Genomic DNA, 18321 nt, shown 5'->3' with positions numbered 1-18321 from the left:
ATTTAAAAATTTAAAATAAGAACGTAAAAATTCATAATCTCTCTCTCTCTCCTCCTTTAATAATGCATTTTGTATAACAATGAAGAGAATGCAACGTTTTTATTCCATTAAAATCATTAAATTTTTGAGCTTATTTGATAAATATTGATGATACGAAAGATTAAATTGATAAAATATAAGTTTTTCTATAACTATAATATTTTTATAAGGCAACAATTTGTATAAAAAAAGAGTAGGAGAGAGGAGAAAAACTGAGAAAACAATACGAAGGAGGGGAGGAAAAAAAAAATAAGCATAAAGAAGAATCCAGTGTGGCAAGTTAGCGTGCGAAAATTATACAAGATATATTAAAATAACTTCATTTAATTTAAGTGAGAACTTATTTTGAAAAATGCCAAAATAGCAACTAAGTTTTATAAATTGGTTTCTTTCGGTATTTCTCTAGGGTTTTTACTCGGGTTGCGAATGTAACTTCAATTTATACCCCTTGGGAATAAAATTGTTCTTTTCTTTTATAATATGCTCTCAACTATTTTGATGCCAAAGAAAACGTTAAAACAACCGAATTAAAATGATTTAAGTTTAAAAAAAAACACGCACACACACACATACGCCATTATTTGAATTCTTAAACAAATAAAATAAGAATAAAAGACGTGTCGTAGTAAAGGAATAAGGATCAAGTGACAAAATCCTGACCATAAATATCCTTGCTGTGTGGTTGTTAAACGTGATATGAAGATAGATAAGATAAAAATTTGTTTCTAAACTCCACATTTATATATATATATATATATACATATAAAGTTTTAAAGCGTGATATGAGGCCTAACTTGAATATATAAGGCTTCATTCCGTGACGTGTAACAAGAATGAGGTAACTCATAAGGGACATATTAACGGAGGTAATATTAATCATGTTCCACGATTACTTTCGATTTCTTCACCCCTGTTTGTTATGGAAAGATTGACCCAGAGCCTGTATTGCAATTAACTAAAAGTGGGTTTCGTCCGTACGTGAAACCAATCTAAATTGTGATTATTGTTCCTACTAACCTTGAGATAAAATAGTTTCGTACGATAACTGGGTCTTGCCTTAATAAAAAAAGAAATAAAATAAAATAAAGTAGGGTAAACGTAAGAAGCTCTCATCTATAAAGTTGATGAATGAGATTAATAGTCTCCAGTCTAATAATAGGGTTGGATTATAGTTAGCATCGGTGGTTTAAGTAGAGTTATATGCTGGATCCGTTGGGAAAAATATATTTAAATAGCGAATAAATTATATAAAGTAATGTTTCTATGATGTCGAATAAAATAAATTTAATATTATTTTATAAATTATTCATGAATAACTAGCAATGTTTTAAAAATAACGTTTAGACATAAATTATCGAGAAGAGCCGTAATAAATAAGCTTTCCTAGCATTCTTTATCCTTAATAATTGCTCCCATTACTTTTAAGTCTTCATATTATTTCGGGGGATATTTAGGGGCCATATTTCGTGCGATTTCCCTGAAAATTTCTGGAAACATTTCTCTCTAACACACAAACTTCCTTACAAAATTTCAGAAATTTTTGACAAAATACACGTGAGTTATGAAGCTTCGAAGTGGATGAACAAAATCGTGCTCCCCCCTACACACTAACAACCATACGTACAGAAAACCCCCCAACTTTTTTTACGACGTTTCAAGGTCTCCCGAGTCCAAAAATGTAAACATTTTGTGGGTCATTTTCTGATCGATCGCCATACTTTCCCTCTGTTATATCCCATATAACAGCCGGGAAAGTAATTTAGTTTTAGCCCATCTTTAAGGAGAAATTAGGACGTAAATATTATATAAACAACTAAAAATAGAACGTAAAATCTCGTATATAATCTCAAATTTAATAATAGAAGCTATATGTAAGATAATTATCATTAACATGATTAATGGTGTGCATCTCGAGTATTGATGTTATCGGATAATTTTCGTTATTATAATCTAAAAAAAAATTATGTTTATTGGATACTAATTGGAAGAAAATTAATGATATTTTCTCATAAAAATATTCCTTTCATTATCATAATTTATCGAGAAAACAGATTAATAAAATGGGGTAGGCATAACTTGTTCGTAACACTGATTAACGAGCATAACGATGACGAGTCTTGTAATATAATCATCATCAATATAATCTTAACATAAAAGTAATGGCTTGGTATCTTTAATTATAATTAATGCATTATAATCGAGGAGATTATTATAATTACGGGCAATTAATTAGAAAAAAAATTGATAAGAGCACGAACTAATTCCAAGCAATAGAATATTATATAATGTCTCAATGACCGAGTAAGATTTAAGCTTGGTCTATAGTAATTATAATTGGGCATAAGGCAAATTGACTGTAATTTCGGAGCATGATTGGATTATCGTTAACGTGAATGTAAAATAAAATTATAACCATTAAAATTTGGGGTAATTTTAAGAAGTACGATTAAAGAAAGCTATAATAATCGTTTAAGCAGGGTCGGAAAGGGCCTCACTCCGCTCTCAAATAAATTATTTAGTGAAGGGAAAAGGCCTTGCGTGTTACAGCTTAGGGCCACACTAATCTAAAAGTAAATAATCTCTGTAGTAGCCATAGCATTAACGTAATAAAGAGAATGAGCGTAAAGTCGAGGAACGAGTACAGGTATAAAGTCGAGGAATGATAAGAATTGAACACGATTATAACTTAAAAATAAAATATAAACGATTTTATAACGTTTAAGACCGTAAAAATTATAATATTTAAGAGATTTAACTGTTACGAGACGAGAATAAATCCAATATATTCTATCGATAATCCATTCAAGCATAGATCTGATAAGTGTATTAAAAAATATCAGATTTCGGCATCAATACTGCGCTATACATTATCTAGCAGAGACCCCAGCTGCAAGTAGATAGCTCCATATCAATTTTCTTTATTTTATAAGATTTCTCTCCCCCCTTCAAACCGTTTTTATTATTTATCTTCCGTAAAAGAAGCGCATTAAAGAAATTACGAGGATCATCCAAGGCTTTTATAATTCTGATCGATGTACGAAATTTAAATTCTTGGATCCATATATATATATAAGAAATCGCTCTTTGAGAACGGCTAATGCGAGTTAAACACGCGAGGATGCGATCTTAAAAAATAAAATAAAACGAAGTCAAAAAGTTTTACAGACGTAATGAACTTAATTAAGATCGTAGCGATAATTTCGCGTAACGTTCTCCTTTTTATTTGTGTTACAGTAAATAAAAAAATCAATCTTAAATGGCTGTAAAATGTATAGAGTATCCGTTTTATTACAATGTGACAATGACCCGCGCTTTAGTTTCATGTAAAAGTTGGAAATTTATTAATAAAATGGAGTTATTCAAGTTTCAAAGTAGGCCCGATTCGGAGGAAAAATCCCCAGTTTCCCCCTTTACCGGGGCCTTCGACAGAGGGGGAAATGGGATATTTTTCCCTAATCTATAGTGGTTTCCACCCCTATAAATTAATGCTATTTTACTAACAAAAGAAATGAAATATTTAAGAGAAAAGGGCCCTCTACCAAGATTTCCACGGCCCTGCTTGTTACTACAATAACAATGACTTTTTTGCTTTAGTTCTTGAATTATTTTAATAACAATGTAAGCAAGTATTTAATTATGAATCTTTAAAATTTTTCTGCATCTGTTAGTAAAATGCGCTATTATTACAGTAACAATGATCCTGTTTTAATCTCTTATACTAGTTTATATTAATAAAATAAAGCTATGGATCTTTAAATAATAGAAATTTCATCTAATTATGGCGTTACAATAATAATTTTCATCAGAATAACGTTGCTGACAGACTCTTCTGCAGATTACTAAATCGAAATCTCCGTGTAATTAATAGGGGGAATGAAATATATACATATATATATGCAAGTGTATAACTAGAATTTTTTCCGGTTAGCATAAAACTAATAAATCACGTTATATTTTTTCATAAATGTCACCAAGTTTCCTACGAAGAGCGGAGAGTAGGACAAACAGGCAATCTATTTCTCAGTATTGTTACAGTAGTAACATCCAATCATTTACGATGTGCCTACTGCACAGACAAAAATATAGTTTGACTGTAACAATAAGGGTGGGGATATTCTTCACTAGATCATCGGTGATAACATCTATCAACAGTTACTACGGCAGTAACAGTCCATCAAATATAATCGTTATCAGGAACTATGGGTAACCCTTCATAACGTAACAGCTGTCAGGAAGGCCCGATTAAAGACACCAGAATGTAGGCCTAACACTACAATAGTAACAATAAAGTTAGGGGGGATGTTAAAAATCGATTTTTATCTATGGCTTTTATGGTAATAAACACACGGAAATTTTCGATAACATTTTATTTAATATATATGAATTTTTACATTTGATAACTTTTTTTAAATATTTCATTCACATGCTTATGTCCAACATTCTTTTATTTTTTTTTATTATTTTACATCTTGCATAGACCTATTTTTAACATTTGAAAGATAATTTTTTCATATATAATTTATAATAATCAATCGAGAAATGTTTCATTTTAAATTTTTTCAAACCTACATAACTACAGCTGCCCATAGTTATAAGAAAACGGTGTGGAAACATTATATATTTTTTTGTTATTTTTTGGTTTATTTCCTTGTAAGATATTACTAGAAACAACTGTATGTATGTATATGTATATGCTGTGTGTATATGTATATATATACATATATATAATCGTGGATCGTTCGCAAAGTTGTACAGTACAGTACAGTACGCACCCCTGTACGCGTTAAAATACATACGAAATTTTTCACCCTAATTCTATATTACTACGTATCTGATCTCATTTCATGTATTTTTTTTCAGTTTTCCTTTAAGATCCTGTGTCAGTAAAATGCAAATTTAAAACAAATACTGGCAGTTTGAATGCAGATAAACCATTTATAAAAATCCTAAATTGTTTTGTGTTAGTTTATCCCGTATAAAATATAAAAAAATTCATAAATAAATTCACAATATGGTACTTACTTTGCGAACGAGCCTAATTTTTTGTTTTGTTTTTTTTAAGGAGAAGGTTCTATATTTATGTATATTTTTGAAATATATATGTATATATACATAATTATTTAGAAGGGAAAAAAATGTTTGAATGAAATAGAAACGTGATGGCAGTGCCTGAATTAAGGTTTTTTTAAATTTTTTTTTTAGTAATAATTTTTCTTTAAATAGTCCTGAAGTAATTTTAAAATTGTTTGAAGAAGAGAAGGCTATATACTTATGTTCTAAAGTACATAACATGACGGAAGAATTATTGTGTTTATATAGGCACTCTTAGTGTAAAAATTTATCATGCTACTCATTTTGTTGGTCATGCGGATTCTTTGGGTTCGGTGGTCATTTTCTTAGCCATATCGGCGATAACTTCTTTGAATATAACAGAATCTATATTTTGTCCTAGCATGTATATGAGAAACCAGTCACCTATGGATCCCCTGCGCACTACCGTGTGTACGTGGTCGAGGTGCAGCACCCGAAATCTCATATTGAGTAGGTAGACCCGAACTGGCGGACAGGCTGCGATGACTAGACGAAATATCAGCACGATACCCGTAAGGGCAGCCAAAATGATGAACCAGAACCAGAGAAATATGTATATTTTCTCGTTGATAATATTTAAAGGTAGGATACAAAGGGCATCGTGCGTTTCTACGTTGCCAGACGCGCCGTATTTATAAAAACGGCACTTGGTGACGCGTGGAAATATTCTTATCATGGGATCCGTCCGGTCTTCTTGGTCCATTTCGGAGAATTTAATCACTTCTAGGCCATAGGTGAGGAATTCACAATCGAAGAATCTATCCATAAGGAAGATCTGTCCCACCACATTGCTGAAGGCGATGGCTTCGCACAAGAAATATCTGGCAGCGTACCAGTCGTGATGCCTTAAACTGCACATGAGATAATCCACTAATAGTTTCTTCTTCTGCTTCTTTTCTGCTTCTCCGCATAATCCCACATCCAAATCCATCATCAAAGCCTGGATCTTCCCTCCCTCCCACACTCTCCATAACCAACGTGGTATATAAAAAAGGGCGGCTTGAAAAAACAACATAAAACATACCCATTGATAGTAGCGATGATATTTGAAATTGGAGGCATCTTGAGAGGCATCTATACCTGGATGGGGCACCTCTTTACCAACTATCTTATCGAAAGCTCCGGGGATGGTGAAAGTGGTGTGGATCCAACAGAAAGTGTTGATCACCGTTTCTGGGATGTCTGTGCTACGAATGCAATTGATAGGTTCACCGGCGTACTGCTTGGTGGTGACTATGATGCAGAAGGCCAAAAGAACAAGAACTGTGACGGTGTAGTGAAGGCGAAATACATTGTTATCTATGTGAACTCGGCTGACCTTTAGCAGGCTCTTCAAACCCCTCAACACGTCCAACATTCCGACCCCTTCCCTCTCCAGGATGCTGGTGTCTACCCTGGGCTCCCGCCTACGAGGGTAGCTAACTCTCTTTCGCAAGTCCCCGGCGAGGCCCTCTAATGTAGCGACCAGCCAATGGACCAGAGACTCTTTAGCCGATCCGGGGACGGGCGTTGACACTTCCTCCTCATGGGCACGGTTCGCAAACCAACGAATCACTGTTTCGGACGGTTTAGTTCTCTTTTTCAAAGTATCAGAAATCTCTCCTACCTTTCGTCACCCTCTGGCACTCAGTTTGCACTTTTGATCGTTGGTCGCAACCATGGCGCACATGACGACCTTTCTTGTCCCGAACGGGGAAGAGCATACACCTTATTGTCACATGTCTCGTTTCTACGCGTTTTACACGATGTCGTGAAAGTGCCGTTACTCGAGCATCTACGGCTCCATCTGCTGGTGGCCAATGTACGTCTACACGTTTTTGACAGTCCGCGCTGTCTGATTGGTGCAGCAATCGACCAGTACATTTCTGCGGCGTTTAGGTACTTTCTTTATACGGTACTAGCGGTCAAAGGTTCGAAACGGACGAAAGAAGAAGCAAGAAAAAACAACAAAAAAACAAAACTTGGTGAATCATAAACTCTCTCCCTGCCTTTACGAGAAGGTGGAGAGGGGAGTAAACGCTTCTCTCTACTTTCTATAAATAGTCACCCGACTTAAATCGGCATTAGATGGGGAGAAAGCACCCTTAAAAATCATGCAAAACGTCCGGATATGCAAATGATCTCCGCACTACCTCTACGAGTGGCGCAGAATAATTTTATTTAAAACACACCCGGAGCGGGGTGAAGCTGTACTCTAGCTTCTAGCGCTACTGTACGTGATGTACAGTACTCTTAAGAAATAATATCAGCTGAATTTGTCGTAAATGATGCACAATACTAGCCAGTCCCTGCCACTACAATAACGCAGCGTTTGCTATATTTTATTATAAGCGTGATCTCCAGCATCATACGCTTCTCTAATGCGGAAGATGGCACCAAAAAAAAAAATAAATAAATAAATAAAAATACTTAAATATAAAATTAAATAATAAGAAAACTGCCGTTTGATTAATCAAATGCAATATTAAAGATATTCACTTTTTAGATTCGGTAGTAGATAAAAGCTTAATTAAATATACATGCAGCAGCAATCAGGATAAATGACAGCATTAAGAGATTTAGAGTTTCTGTTACGTCCTAAATTCGAAACAGATGAATTAATTGGATACAAGAGCGAATAAAAATGGAAAAATTTGTCAGTTTTTGACGCTTTATGTATTTATAAATAAGATGCGTGGGTGAATGCGAACACATCTGTTCTTTCTATTCATATTTTTTCTTAATCAGAAAAAAAATGGCAAGAAAAATAAAGAAATGGCAAAATAATGAGTAGTGTTAGTTTTAAAAACACGAAGTAAAGTCAAGTCGAACTTGCCAAAAGTATCATTTAAAAAAGGAAAAAAAAATTTTTTTGGAAAGAAGTGGGTATACAGGCTACATCTTTCCGGGAAATTCAGTGTGTGTTTGTAACAAGTTCACAAATTTCCCAGACAATTTTCATAACTTTACATTAAGAAAACTTTGCTGACTACTACTTTTCTACATTAATGTAAACATAAGTTGAAATGTATTTTTCTCGACTTTATTTTTGTGGCAAACTTCTTAACAAAGAAAAATACAATCGTATCTAACTACACTCGGAAGCTGTGGAGTACTTACGGGGAGGATAATGTGGGTGTCGACCCCTTTTAGAGACTTTAGGAATAAAATTTAAACTAAAAAATCTCGCGAAAACTTAAAGTAAGTTGTATTAGAATTATATAGATAAACAATACTTTTGGTATGCTTAATTTGTCTTTGTTCTGATTGTAATTTTTACATCACCCCCCCAGCAAAACTCTGTTAAAATATTAATAAAGTTATGGGCCCGTACAAATTTGGATTTTTTTGGGGGGGATTATCCTTTTTGCCCACGAGACTACGAGTGATTCGAATCGAAATTATGAAATGTAATAACTGCGAAACTTTTAAATGTGGTAATTAATTAAGCATTGTGTACTTTTTACAGTTGTTTATACTGCCAAGAATTACAATCAAGTAGAGTGCTATGCGGGAATAAAATAAAATAAAGCAAAAATAAAAATCACTCATTTAAAGAACATTGTATCAGATGCTGAGAAAAGAGCTGTTATCAGCAAAGATAAAAATGCGTGAAAGGAATTCAATATCATTTTCACTTTCATACACAAACTGTTTATCACAAATGCAAAAAATAAAATAAAATAAAATAAAAATTCATTAAAAATACTCCATTTTTTTCCTACTTAAACGGTTTCCATTTTCTTCCTATTCAGCTCGATAAGTATGTGTATGTGTTTATACGAGTTAGTTTCCTTCTCCTTCTTTGTTTGTTATTACTTTAATAGCAGAAAGTAAGTTAAAATATTAATAAAATTTTAAAATAATCGAATAAAATCTACATTTCTTTGACTTTTTCCCTGTTTTTTTTTTTTTTAAATATTTTTTTAATGCGAAATTTCCTATTTTCGAACATTCCAGAGTAGGTAAGAAGATAAAAGATTGTGTTCTACTTATAAAGGTTTTTCTTTTTTAAAAAAAAAATAAAATAAAAGTCTAGCAAAGTGGTAGGACTCTTTTTTAAAAATTACATTGGAGTAGCTTATATATATATTTTTTTAATCGTTCTATTCGTAAGGTAACTCTTTTTAAACGTTATTGAACGTTCGGTTAGCCTGCTTAAAATATTTATTTTCATTTTTTTTCGTTTAAGATATTCATTTTTACATCACTCCTGTGAATTTTTACATGCGATTATTAGTTATGTATGTAGGCTACATTTCATATAGGCCTACTTTTAACTTGATCAATTAGTTTTTTAATGCGTAGTGATTAGTCGAGTGGCCATTTATAAGAATTTTAGTGTGAATAAATTAGTTTTTTCCCCCTCCCCCTTTCTTTCTTTCTTTTATCCGTAATGATCGATCAACTAGTTATTTATATGTATTACTTACGTGATCGATCGATTTTTTTATACGTAGTGATTAGCCGATTGGTTGGTTGGTTGGTAATTTCGATGGTCAATGAGTATTAATAGCTAAGTAATCGTTTATGTATCTATTAATTGTCCATTTTTATAAGGTTATTTTACGAAAATTAACAATGTTCTGACATATTATAATTCTTTACGGGGTTGTCACTTAATTTTTACGTCGTCTCACGCTTCTGAAATTTATCAACCTATATTCTAGATATAATTATCGTTGAGAGAGAGACAATCAACCTATAAGCCTAGTTGTATAAAATTTTCTCGGCTCGAACCGGATAAAGAGAAGGTGAGAAGATTGATGATCTCGAAAGGCATTTATGCTTATATAAAAATGCTTTAAAGCCAAATGGAAGTGAAATTTTATAAGAAGTAACTAATAACTTTACAGTAAAAGATCTAAACGTACGAGGGGAGGGAAAAAACGTGATAACATTTTACGTATGCAAAAAGAAACTTCCTATTATTTCTAACCCATCTTCTTTTAAAACATAAAAACGATAATATATAGGGTTGAAAATTCTTCAAAAATACTTATAATATTGTTTATTTTTTAATTTTTTTTAAATAAAAATAAAGCTACCTTAGTAACTTTTACGTATTAATGATATGGAAGATATATCTGTTTGCTAATTTTAAAATATAATTAATAATAGGTCTACATTACAAGATTCTAGGGGAATACATACATCCTTATATCTGTATTAATAATAGTATATAATATACTACAAAAATATATATTTCATTAGCATATTAGGTATACACATACACCCTTATAAAGTAATAAAAGCCTTAAAATGTATACATATATCCTTATCTTCATCCATATCACTAAATATGTATGTATACTTACGTGTATTTTTACAGTATATACACGTATACTACGTACTATTTATAACCCACAACTAGATATGCAGGTTATACATAAACAAATGGGAATTTTAATGAAAATTCCTTAAATTTGATACTTTAAAATAAGAATTCCATATGAAAATCTGAATGCATTCTTCATTAATTTCTTAGTAAATATGAGAAGAAAAGTAAATTAAGTCATAATGAAGATTTCAAGAAGGACGAATTTAATTAGAAATAAAAATAAATGATGAAAAAGTTGGAAGAAAACATAAGAAAAGTCAAATTTATTCCATCAATTATGATATAAAATTTGATTATACGTTTATAAAATAAATAAAACCAGTCGAATTATTACTTTAAAAGAAATCAAAGCATTCCAAACAATCAGAAATAAAATGAAAAATAATATAAATAACTTAATATGCAAATATTTCTATACTTTAATAATAAAATCTAAACTTTTTTTCCGTAAATAAACTTATAATAAATTGGTAAAACTTAATACAAAAAAAAATATATAAGAATTTCTAAAGAGAGTGACTTGAAATAAATCATTAAAATTGATCATATTTTTTTTATTAACTTTTATGTAAGTCCTTCTTAGGGTCGTTCTCCTGGTACTGATGAAATTATTCGTCTATAGTCATAATTTATTTTTGAGTAAACAAATGTAAAAAAAAGACGAGAGACAGGCCAAAAAAAATATAAAAAAATAAAAACAACACAACTAACTTTTGAGTATAATATCTATTTTAAAAATTCAATAGAGAAGACGTTCTCTTCATTATATACCATTGTCTAAGAAGAAGTGAAGAAAATTTTAATTCCGCTTCTTTCGAGTCTGGATACGTTGTGAGAACAAAAAGTCTGTTGATGTCATTCATAAATCGACCAATGAGTGGTAGAGAAAAGCCCTCCGTCATCAATAATCCCCCCATCATGTACTGAATACATATTAACAATTTTAGATATAACTAAGAAAAAAAAACACACACACACCCCACGAACGAAAGTAAAATTTATTTTTAATTTAAAAAAAAATGAAAAATACATTGACGAAAAAATCGTTCATTAAGATTTTCCATAAATAAATAAATTTCGTTAAATTCGGCCACGTGACTGGCGAAAAATTCGAATAATTAGAGGGAAAAAAAGGGGATGAAGGTAAAAAAATGTGTATAATAATAAATAATAAAAAAAAACACAGAGTATTTGTAGGTTTTTCAGTTTCTGTAAACCTGAGACGAAGTGAGCGGGAATATCGACATCTGTTCGTCAGATAAATTCGTGTTTAAAAGAGGAAAGAGGAAAAAAAAAATGATTCTCCTGAAAAATTTTTTCCCCTGTTTACAAACTTTTTGATAAAGGTTTGGCTTTCTCGCTATCCTTTATAGGATAATAGAAGCGATTAGTGGTAAAGTTTTTTTTTTATTTTTTTCCTCTACCCCCTCTTAGGGAATTAAACTAATTATAACAAACACACAGCACGCACGACAAAAATTTCATTTAGTTAAAAAAAGAAAGGGAAGAAGAATAAGTGAAGATTTGAATTTGAAGTTGTTTAAAACGAATTCTACTTTATTAATTAATTAGTTTCCGTGAAGAACGAAGAGATTCGAGTGAGAAAAAACGTAATAAAAACGTACGAAACTTCTACGTTTTCCAGGAGAAAATAATAATAAAAAAAGAAGATGCTAATATTCTAAACTCCAACTTTATCTTACTTCTTAGAAAATTTACATAATAAATATTTGAAAATTTTATTACTACTATTATTATTATTATCATACGGTAAAAACCTCTCGAAAACAGATTAATATATTTCCCTACTGATTATTATTACGATTATTTACTGAGAAGAGGGGGGGATAAATACAAAAACATATGGCACAAATTATGATTTATCAGCTCTTCTAGAGTTGAATATTTTAGTAAATAAAAGCGAAAGTTTAAGAAGACAGCAAAGAATCTTTTATTTTTTTTTTGTTTTCTGTCTTTTTTTTTTTTTTGTTAGGAGTGACATTAAATCTGTAATGCTAAGGAAAAGGGGATAAAAGTTTAATGGAAGAAAGTAAAAAAGGAAAATGGGAAGAGATTAATGGGTTTTTTATAAGTTTGGAATTGTATAATTTTCTGGAAGAGATTTTTGTATGCAGAAATGTAACTTAGTACAGGAAAATGCAAAGGGGTTTCTTCATACAGAATAAAGAAGAGAATGTGTAAAAGAAGACAAATATAGTGTGATGTTAGATGCGGGAAAATCAAGAGGATGAAGGTAAGTTGTCATTAAGAAAGTAGGTAAATTTGTGTACAGTACTGTCGAAGAATAAACAGTATGCATATTTAATGACGTATAAGCTGGAAGTACATTTAAAAAAAAACATATTTCGTAAGGGCAAAAAATGTACTGTACAAAAATTGTATAAAAAATAAAAACAAGACTCAGCTGGCTATTGGAAGATAAGCTGGCTAGTAAAACGTGACAATCACAGGACATAGGCAACTGTACATGTAATCAGGAGAGAATCTATTTTCTGGCGAAGAATCTACATCTACATTCATTTGTACTGTACTTCTCTTATTAACAGCTAGAAGTTAAATACAATTATTTTAATAAAGATAACACTAGGAATGGAAGCGATGTAAATTGCTATTTAAGCAACTGATTTAAAATAAATTGAAAGTAATTCAAGACTTGGAAATGAAGAATAATAATTGGAATTCTTTAATAAAATCAAGTGAAATTTGACTTAATATTTTCTAAAAATACATTTTGTTTTCTTATAAAAAATATATATATAATAAAATATGCTCATTTTCTGTATATTTATTTTTAGCTACGTAATAAATCATTCATGTTCTCGAATGTTAATATATTACTTTATTTTTTTATGAGTGTGGGCATGAATTAAAAAGAAATTTCTCTAGAAGAAACTCAAAGAGGAATAAGAACTATTAATAGAATATAGAGTACATTTACCTGATGGGAATATTTTTAAATTTTTTATTTACTTTGTATATTTTTCTTTATATCACGAATAGTTATAAAAAATTTATATTTTTTTTATTTACTTATTTATTTTTACCTCCGTTTAAGTGTGTATATATATGCTATATACCTACCTACGTGCTTAAAGTTCGCAACTTTTATGGAGCGAGTGCTATATTTGTGTTTTTTCAGTATTTATGTAAATACTTGCTAACGTTTTGTGTTATAGTTCGATCTTATACATATTTTCTTACGCTGTATATTTGTATATGAATACGAATAATGTATAAGAGAGTATATAATTTATTCGCAATGTACAGTACGTTATATTATAAGATAATTACGGTAATAGAAGTGTATGACATATGAACAATATTGTTCATGTATACACATTAACGTACATATATACGTGTTGTGTGTAATAAATACTCTTTAAGAGCTTATATACGCATAAAAAATAATTAAAAATGTCTTACTTAACAGCACAAGCACGTTTTTGACAGTTATTATATAGAAATTTCAAGTAAAGCCTTTACTTATATATCCTGTATATGCGTATAAGTTACATAGAACCAATATCTTTATATGAGTTGAATGTTCGTATATATGTGTGTATATACACATTCATAATACAATTTATGTGTGTTTATATATATAATAATATATATTAAATAAATTAGAAAAAATAGACAGTATAATTATTACGATTTATTTTCATAAATGTATAAACTACGTTTATATACATGCAATTAGAGCCCGAGAAAAGGCTGGAGTAAGTCACAAATGAATTGCTTCATCCCTCTCTAAAAGTAATAAAAATCTATGAATAAAATCAATAAGACAAATAGATTTTCTATCACTTAAAAACTTCAATCTACCACTAATTTCGTATCATATTTTCAGATAAAAGACTAAATTTTGGGATCCTTTCGTGTCAAAATCCGAGCCAAATGGTTCATTTTTGGCTAATCTTTGCATTTGGCCCGCTTGCAATAACCATCACTTCTACACTACGCTTCTTATATCTTAAAAATTAAATATAGAAACGTAAATTTGCATATGTTACGTATCCACCTTCTATTGTACTATATAAGATTTATTATTATTATTATTATTATAAACGATTGTATATATAATACACGAGAGCAGCTTCGTACATTGGAAAATGAAGAGTGAACTACGAACCTAAGTTAATTTATTATCTGCATAAATTGCGGTGATGATCTAATAATTTTAATACGTTCTCCAAAACGTCTTTATGTCCGATTAAATATATTTAGTGCTTGTATTATCATCAGTGTAGGTTCTATGTCAGTATTAAGTGAAGAAATGTGTTTTGCCTTAGGGTTAGTCAAGTTAAAGGTAATCTTTATTGGGTTTATAATAGGATATAAGAGGTGAGGAAAAGGACTTACTAGATTTTACTTCATAATCTCCTCGGGAGGTCTTAGTGAATGAAGCAATACGAGACAACAGCGGGATGGAAAAATTACTCATCTGGAGCAATTTAATACTTTCTGATAACTGGAAAACTTCAATTAGTCTACGGGCACCACTTAAAAGTTTAGTAGGTTTATTATTATTATTATTTTTTTCATTAAAAAATACTTTTATATATGTTTTTTAAATCTGAAAAAGTTTATTTTTGATATTTTTTTTCTTTAAAAAAAGAAAAAAATAAAGTATTTCCTAGGAATAAAAGGTGGTTATTTGGTCTATCTAGTGATTTGTGAAAGATAAGGTGGAAAAAAAGATTGTCTTTTCAAATAAATTCTTGCAAAAAAATAAGCAGGAAAAATCATTTCTTGTACGAGAACAATGAAGCAGATTCGGTTTACTTTTTTTTATATTTTAGTTTTATTATTATTTTTTTTTTTTTAAATTTACTTTAAAAATAAGGTTAGAAAATTTCTAAAAATCCTTTCCGTTCGGTTTAAATATTTAATTTTACCGTACGTTTAGCTGATTTATTGTAAATACTTAAACTTTAATACAACTCTGTGTATAAAATTTATACTAAAATGTAATCGACGATCCTTAAAACAAGCAAACTTGATTGTTTTTTAATGGGATAAAAACAAGTATTTAAGTCGTTTCCAAGTTAAAAATATACCCTTTTATTGATAAAAATTAATATTTTGAGCTTCTTAAATTAAAAAAAAAAAAAAAAAGGAAATGGCGATAAATTTTCTTTTATATAATTTATCCCATTTTTTTTTTTAAGGAAAAGAAATGTTTAAAAAATCGAATTAATAGATTTGTATAATTTTTTTAATTATTTAAATAGATAGATATTATTATTATTATTATTAAAAAACAAGTTTAAAACTCGTGTGACCATCTTCATCACTCCTTAGTATAAAACTTTATTTATACATATATATTTATATTTAAAAAATTATAAATTAAAATATATATATATATATTTTTATTTATTTTCGTCGTGGCAATGTGCCATCTGTTAAATTTTTGAATTTTACATGAACATGAAACGAAAAAAATCAAATAAAAATGGTAAAAGTAAAATAAAATTTATATCATTTATTAATTTTTTAAATTATGTAACGGTTATTACGGTTATTTTTAATGTAAAAATTATTTATTATGTATAAATTTATTAATATATTTAAAAGATTAACTTCGTTTCCATTTTTTTTTTTTTTTTAAACCTTTATTATTTAAAGTTAGTTTTAAAATAGAATAAAATAAGATTTTTGTTTAAATTATTCGACATTTTCTTAATGATTTGAACACGAGAAATATATTAATTCTTATTTAATTAAAATACATTATAAAACTGTCGCCTTCGTGCTGATCGCAAACAATAGATGGAGCCAAGAGAAATTACCGAATTTACTATTCAATTTGTACTTTAAAATTAATTATTCTAAGAAAATCGCCGTTAAATTATGTCTTGTTTATAAATGCATTTATAATTTCTGGCTGTGGTAATTCGTTCCGATGATAATTGGCCCTTTAACGATCGGCGAATATACGAAAGCGTGCGGAGAGAGTGGGATGCCACGTGCATTCTTTTAAATGTAGAGTTATATACACATAAAATAACCCGAATTTAATCGAAATTAAATTGTTATTTAATGATAATAAAAGATCATAATTTGAATATTCGTCTTCGTTTGCATGTATTATTGTAATTAAATTGAGTCATTACTTTGGTGCTTCCATCTGGCGTACGTTATCGTAACTTATTAACGAATTATTATCAATTAGAGGAAGAGATAAATTTAAAATGCTGTATTTTACTGATATAATGCAGCCATATTAGTTTATCTCGGTTACAATGAACAGAAAAGAAGTACATTTGGAGAATTGCAGAGGGAAGTTCTGCTAACATAAACTGTTATTTTTAGAAACACGACGATATTATACTCCAGAAATAAGGGAAAAGTTTTGTAAATAAATAAATAAATAAATAATAATAATAACAATAGGAAGGAAGGAAGGAAGAACGTACGAAGACTGCTGCTAGTCCTACAGTCCTAGTTTAGATACGAGTATAAATTAAAATGGAGAATATTTTTATGTTTAAATATTAAATAATACTGTATAACCCAAAAATATTCGATCTGATGCTTAACTTTTATAATTTTTTGCAGATTTTTAAAGACCTTTTTTACTAATATATATCTGCTTAACAGCCCATAAAAATATGTTTTTAATTAAAGCAAAAATTTTCTTTATAAGAGCTTTATAAAGGCAAGAATCGTGCTTTTTAAAGGTAATATTATGGACAAAATAAACCTGTAAAAGAATTAAAATAAATAGATTAAGAACCTGTCTAAAACGGACACCGACAAAAGCGTTTTTGGAGATTATTCGGATGCAATTTTCAAATTTCAGACATATAAACTCCCACTGTTCGTCTGTCTGTCCGTCCTTCCTGTCCTGTAATTCAAAATTTTTTCTAGAACGAAGTTAGATGACGGCGTGACTCTATTGTTATTAGGAAAAGTATGATGTTTTTATATGCATTTTTGTTCGAAAAAAATGCCAAAAAGTACTATATACAAACATTATTATGTAAAAAACAATGGCTTATAATAAATAACTTAAAAAACTTATTATATTTACTAAAATTATGCGTATAACATCTATTTATAAACGGCTTAAAAAGTCAGAATATTAAATAGCTTACAAGAATAAAATTATAGGTATTAAAATAATAATAAAGTAGCTTATAAAAGATATTATGAAAATAAAATTTAATCGGGTATAATTTTCCTTTAACAAAAGGCAAAAAATAAAAATAAAATATATATATATATATATATATTAAAAGAGGAGAACATCTGGAATATAACAGGAAAAGGGGACATTTTGTGAATGAATCAGGAAGGATATTTTAGGAAGAATTCTAAAATTTCTATATTAGAGAAGGTAAACTTGAGCATCTTCTTGATAAATATCACGTTGGTGAAGCTAAAGATTACAGTCTGTGGCTTACTTATGGAGAGTGGTGTGGGTGTTGGAAAACCCAAGAAGATTTAAAGAATAAATAAACGGTATTTTATGGTACGCTTAATTTTTATTTTCCCGGCTGTTAAGCAACAGAGGGAACCTTGAAACATTGAGAAAAATGCCAAAAAAGTTGGGGATTTTTCTGTATGTACGGATGTTAGCGTGTGAGGAGCACTATTGTCTTTAATGTTTAATAACTCACGTGTCCCTTGTCGAAAATTTCTGAAAGTTTGCACGGAGGCTTGTGTGTCAGAGGGAAATGTTTCTAAAAATTTTCAGAGTAATCGGATCATTGTTTCGCGACATATGACCTCTACCCCCCCCCTCCCCAATATCTCCCGAAGCAATATGGAAGTTCCAGCAATAACCAATCTGAAAATCCAGCTTTTTTCTTTCTACATTCTGAATATACTTTTCACATCAC

General features: G+C 29.8%; 2 protein-coding genes across 3 annotated transcripts in view; both read right to left on the bottom strand.

Moving 5' to 3' along the window:
- The window catches only part of LOC136979646 (innexin inx2-like), a 68032-nt gene that overhangs the window by 15300 nt on the left and 34411 nt on the right, over nucleotides 1-18321 (bottom strand). The window lies entirely within an intron of this gene.
- Nucleotides 5085-6742, bottom strand: LOC136979601 (innexin shaking-B-like). The gene has a single exon (XM_067275619.1). The coding sequence runs from the start codon at nucleotides 6485-6487 to the stop codon at nucleotides 5402-5404; it is 1086 nt and encodes a 361-aa protein (XP_067131720.1). The 5' UTR covers nucleotides 6488-6742; the 3' UTR covers nucleotides 5085-5401.

The sequence above is a fragment of the Centruroides vittatus genome, unplaced genomic scaffold (assembly GCF_030686945.1).
Source record: "Centruroides vittatus isolate TY-2023 unplaced genomic scaffold, ASM3068694v2 contig_630, whole genome shotgun sequence".
NCBI classification, from domain to species: Eukaryota; Metazoa; Arthropoda; class Arachnida; order Scorpiones; family Buthidae; genus Centruroides; species Centruroides vittatus.
Note: the sequence above shows the minus strand (reverse complement) of the source record. Positions and strands in the feature narration are given on the sequence as shown.

Coding starts and splice junctions, on each gene's coding strand:
- LOC136979601 (XM_067275619.1), bottom strand. CDS start 6,487: ATGTTGGACGTGTTGAGGGGTTTGAAGAGCCTGCTAAAGGTCAGCCGA.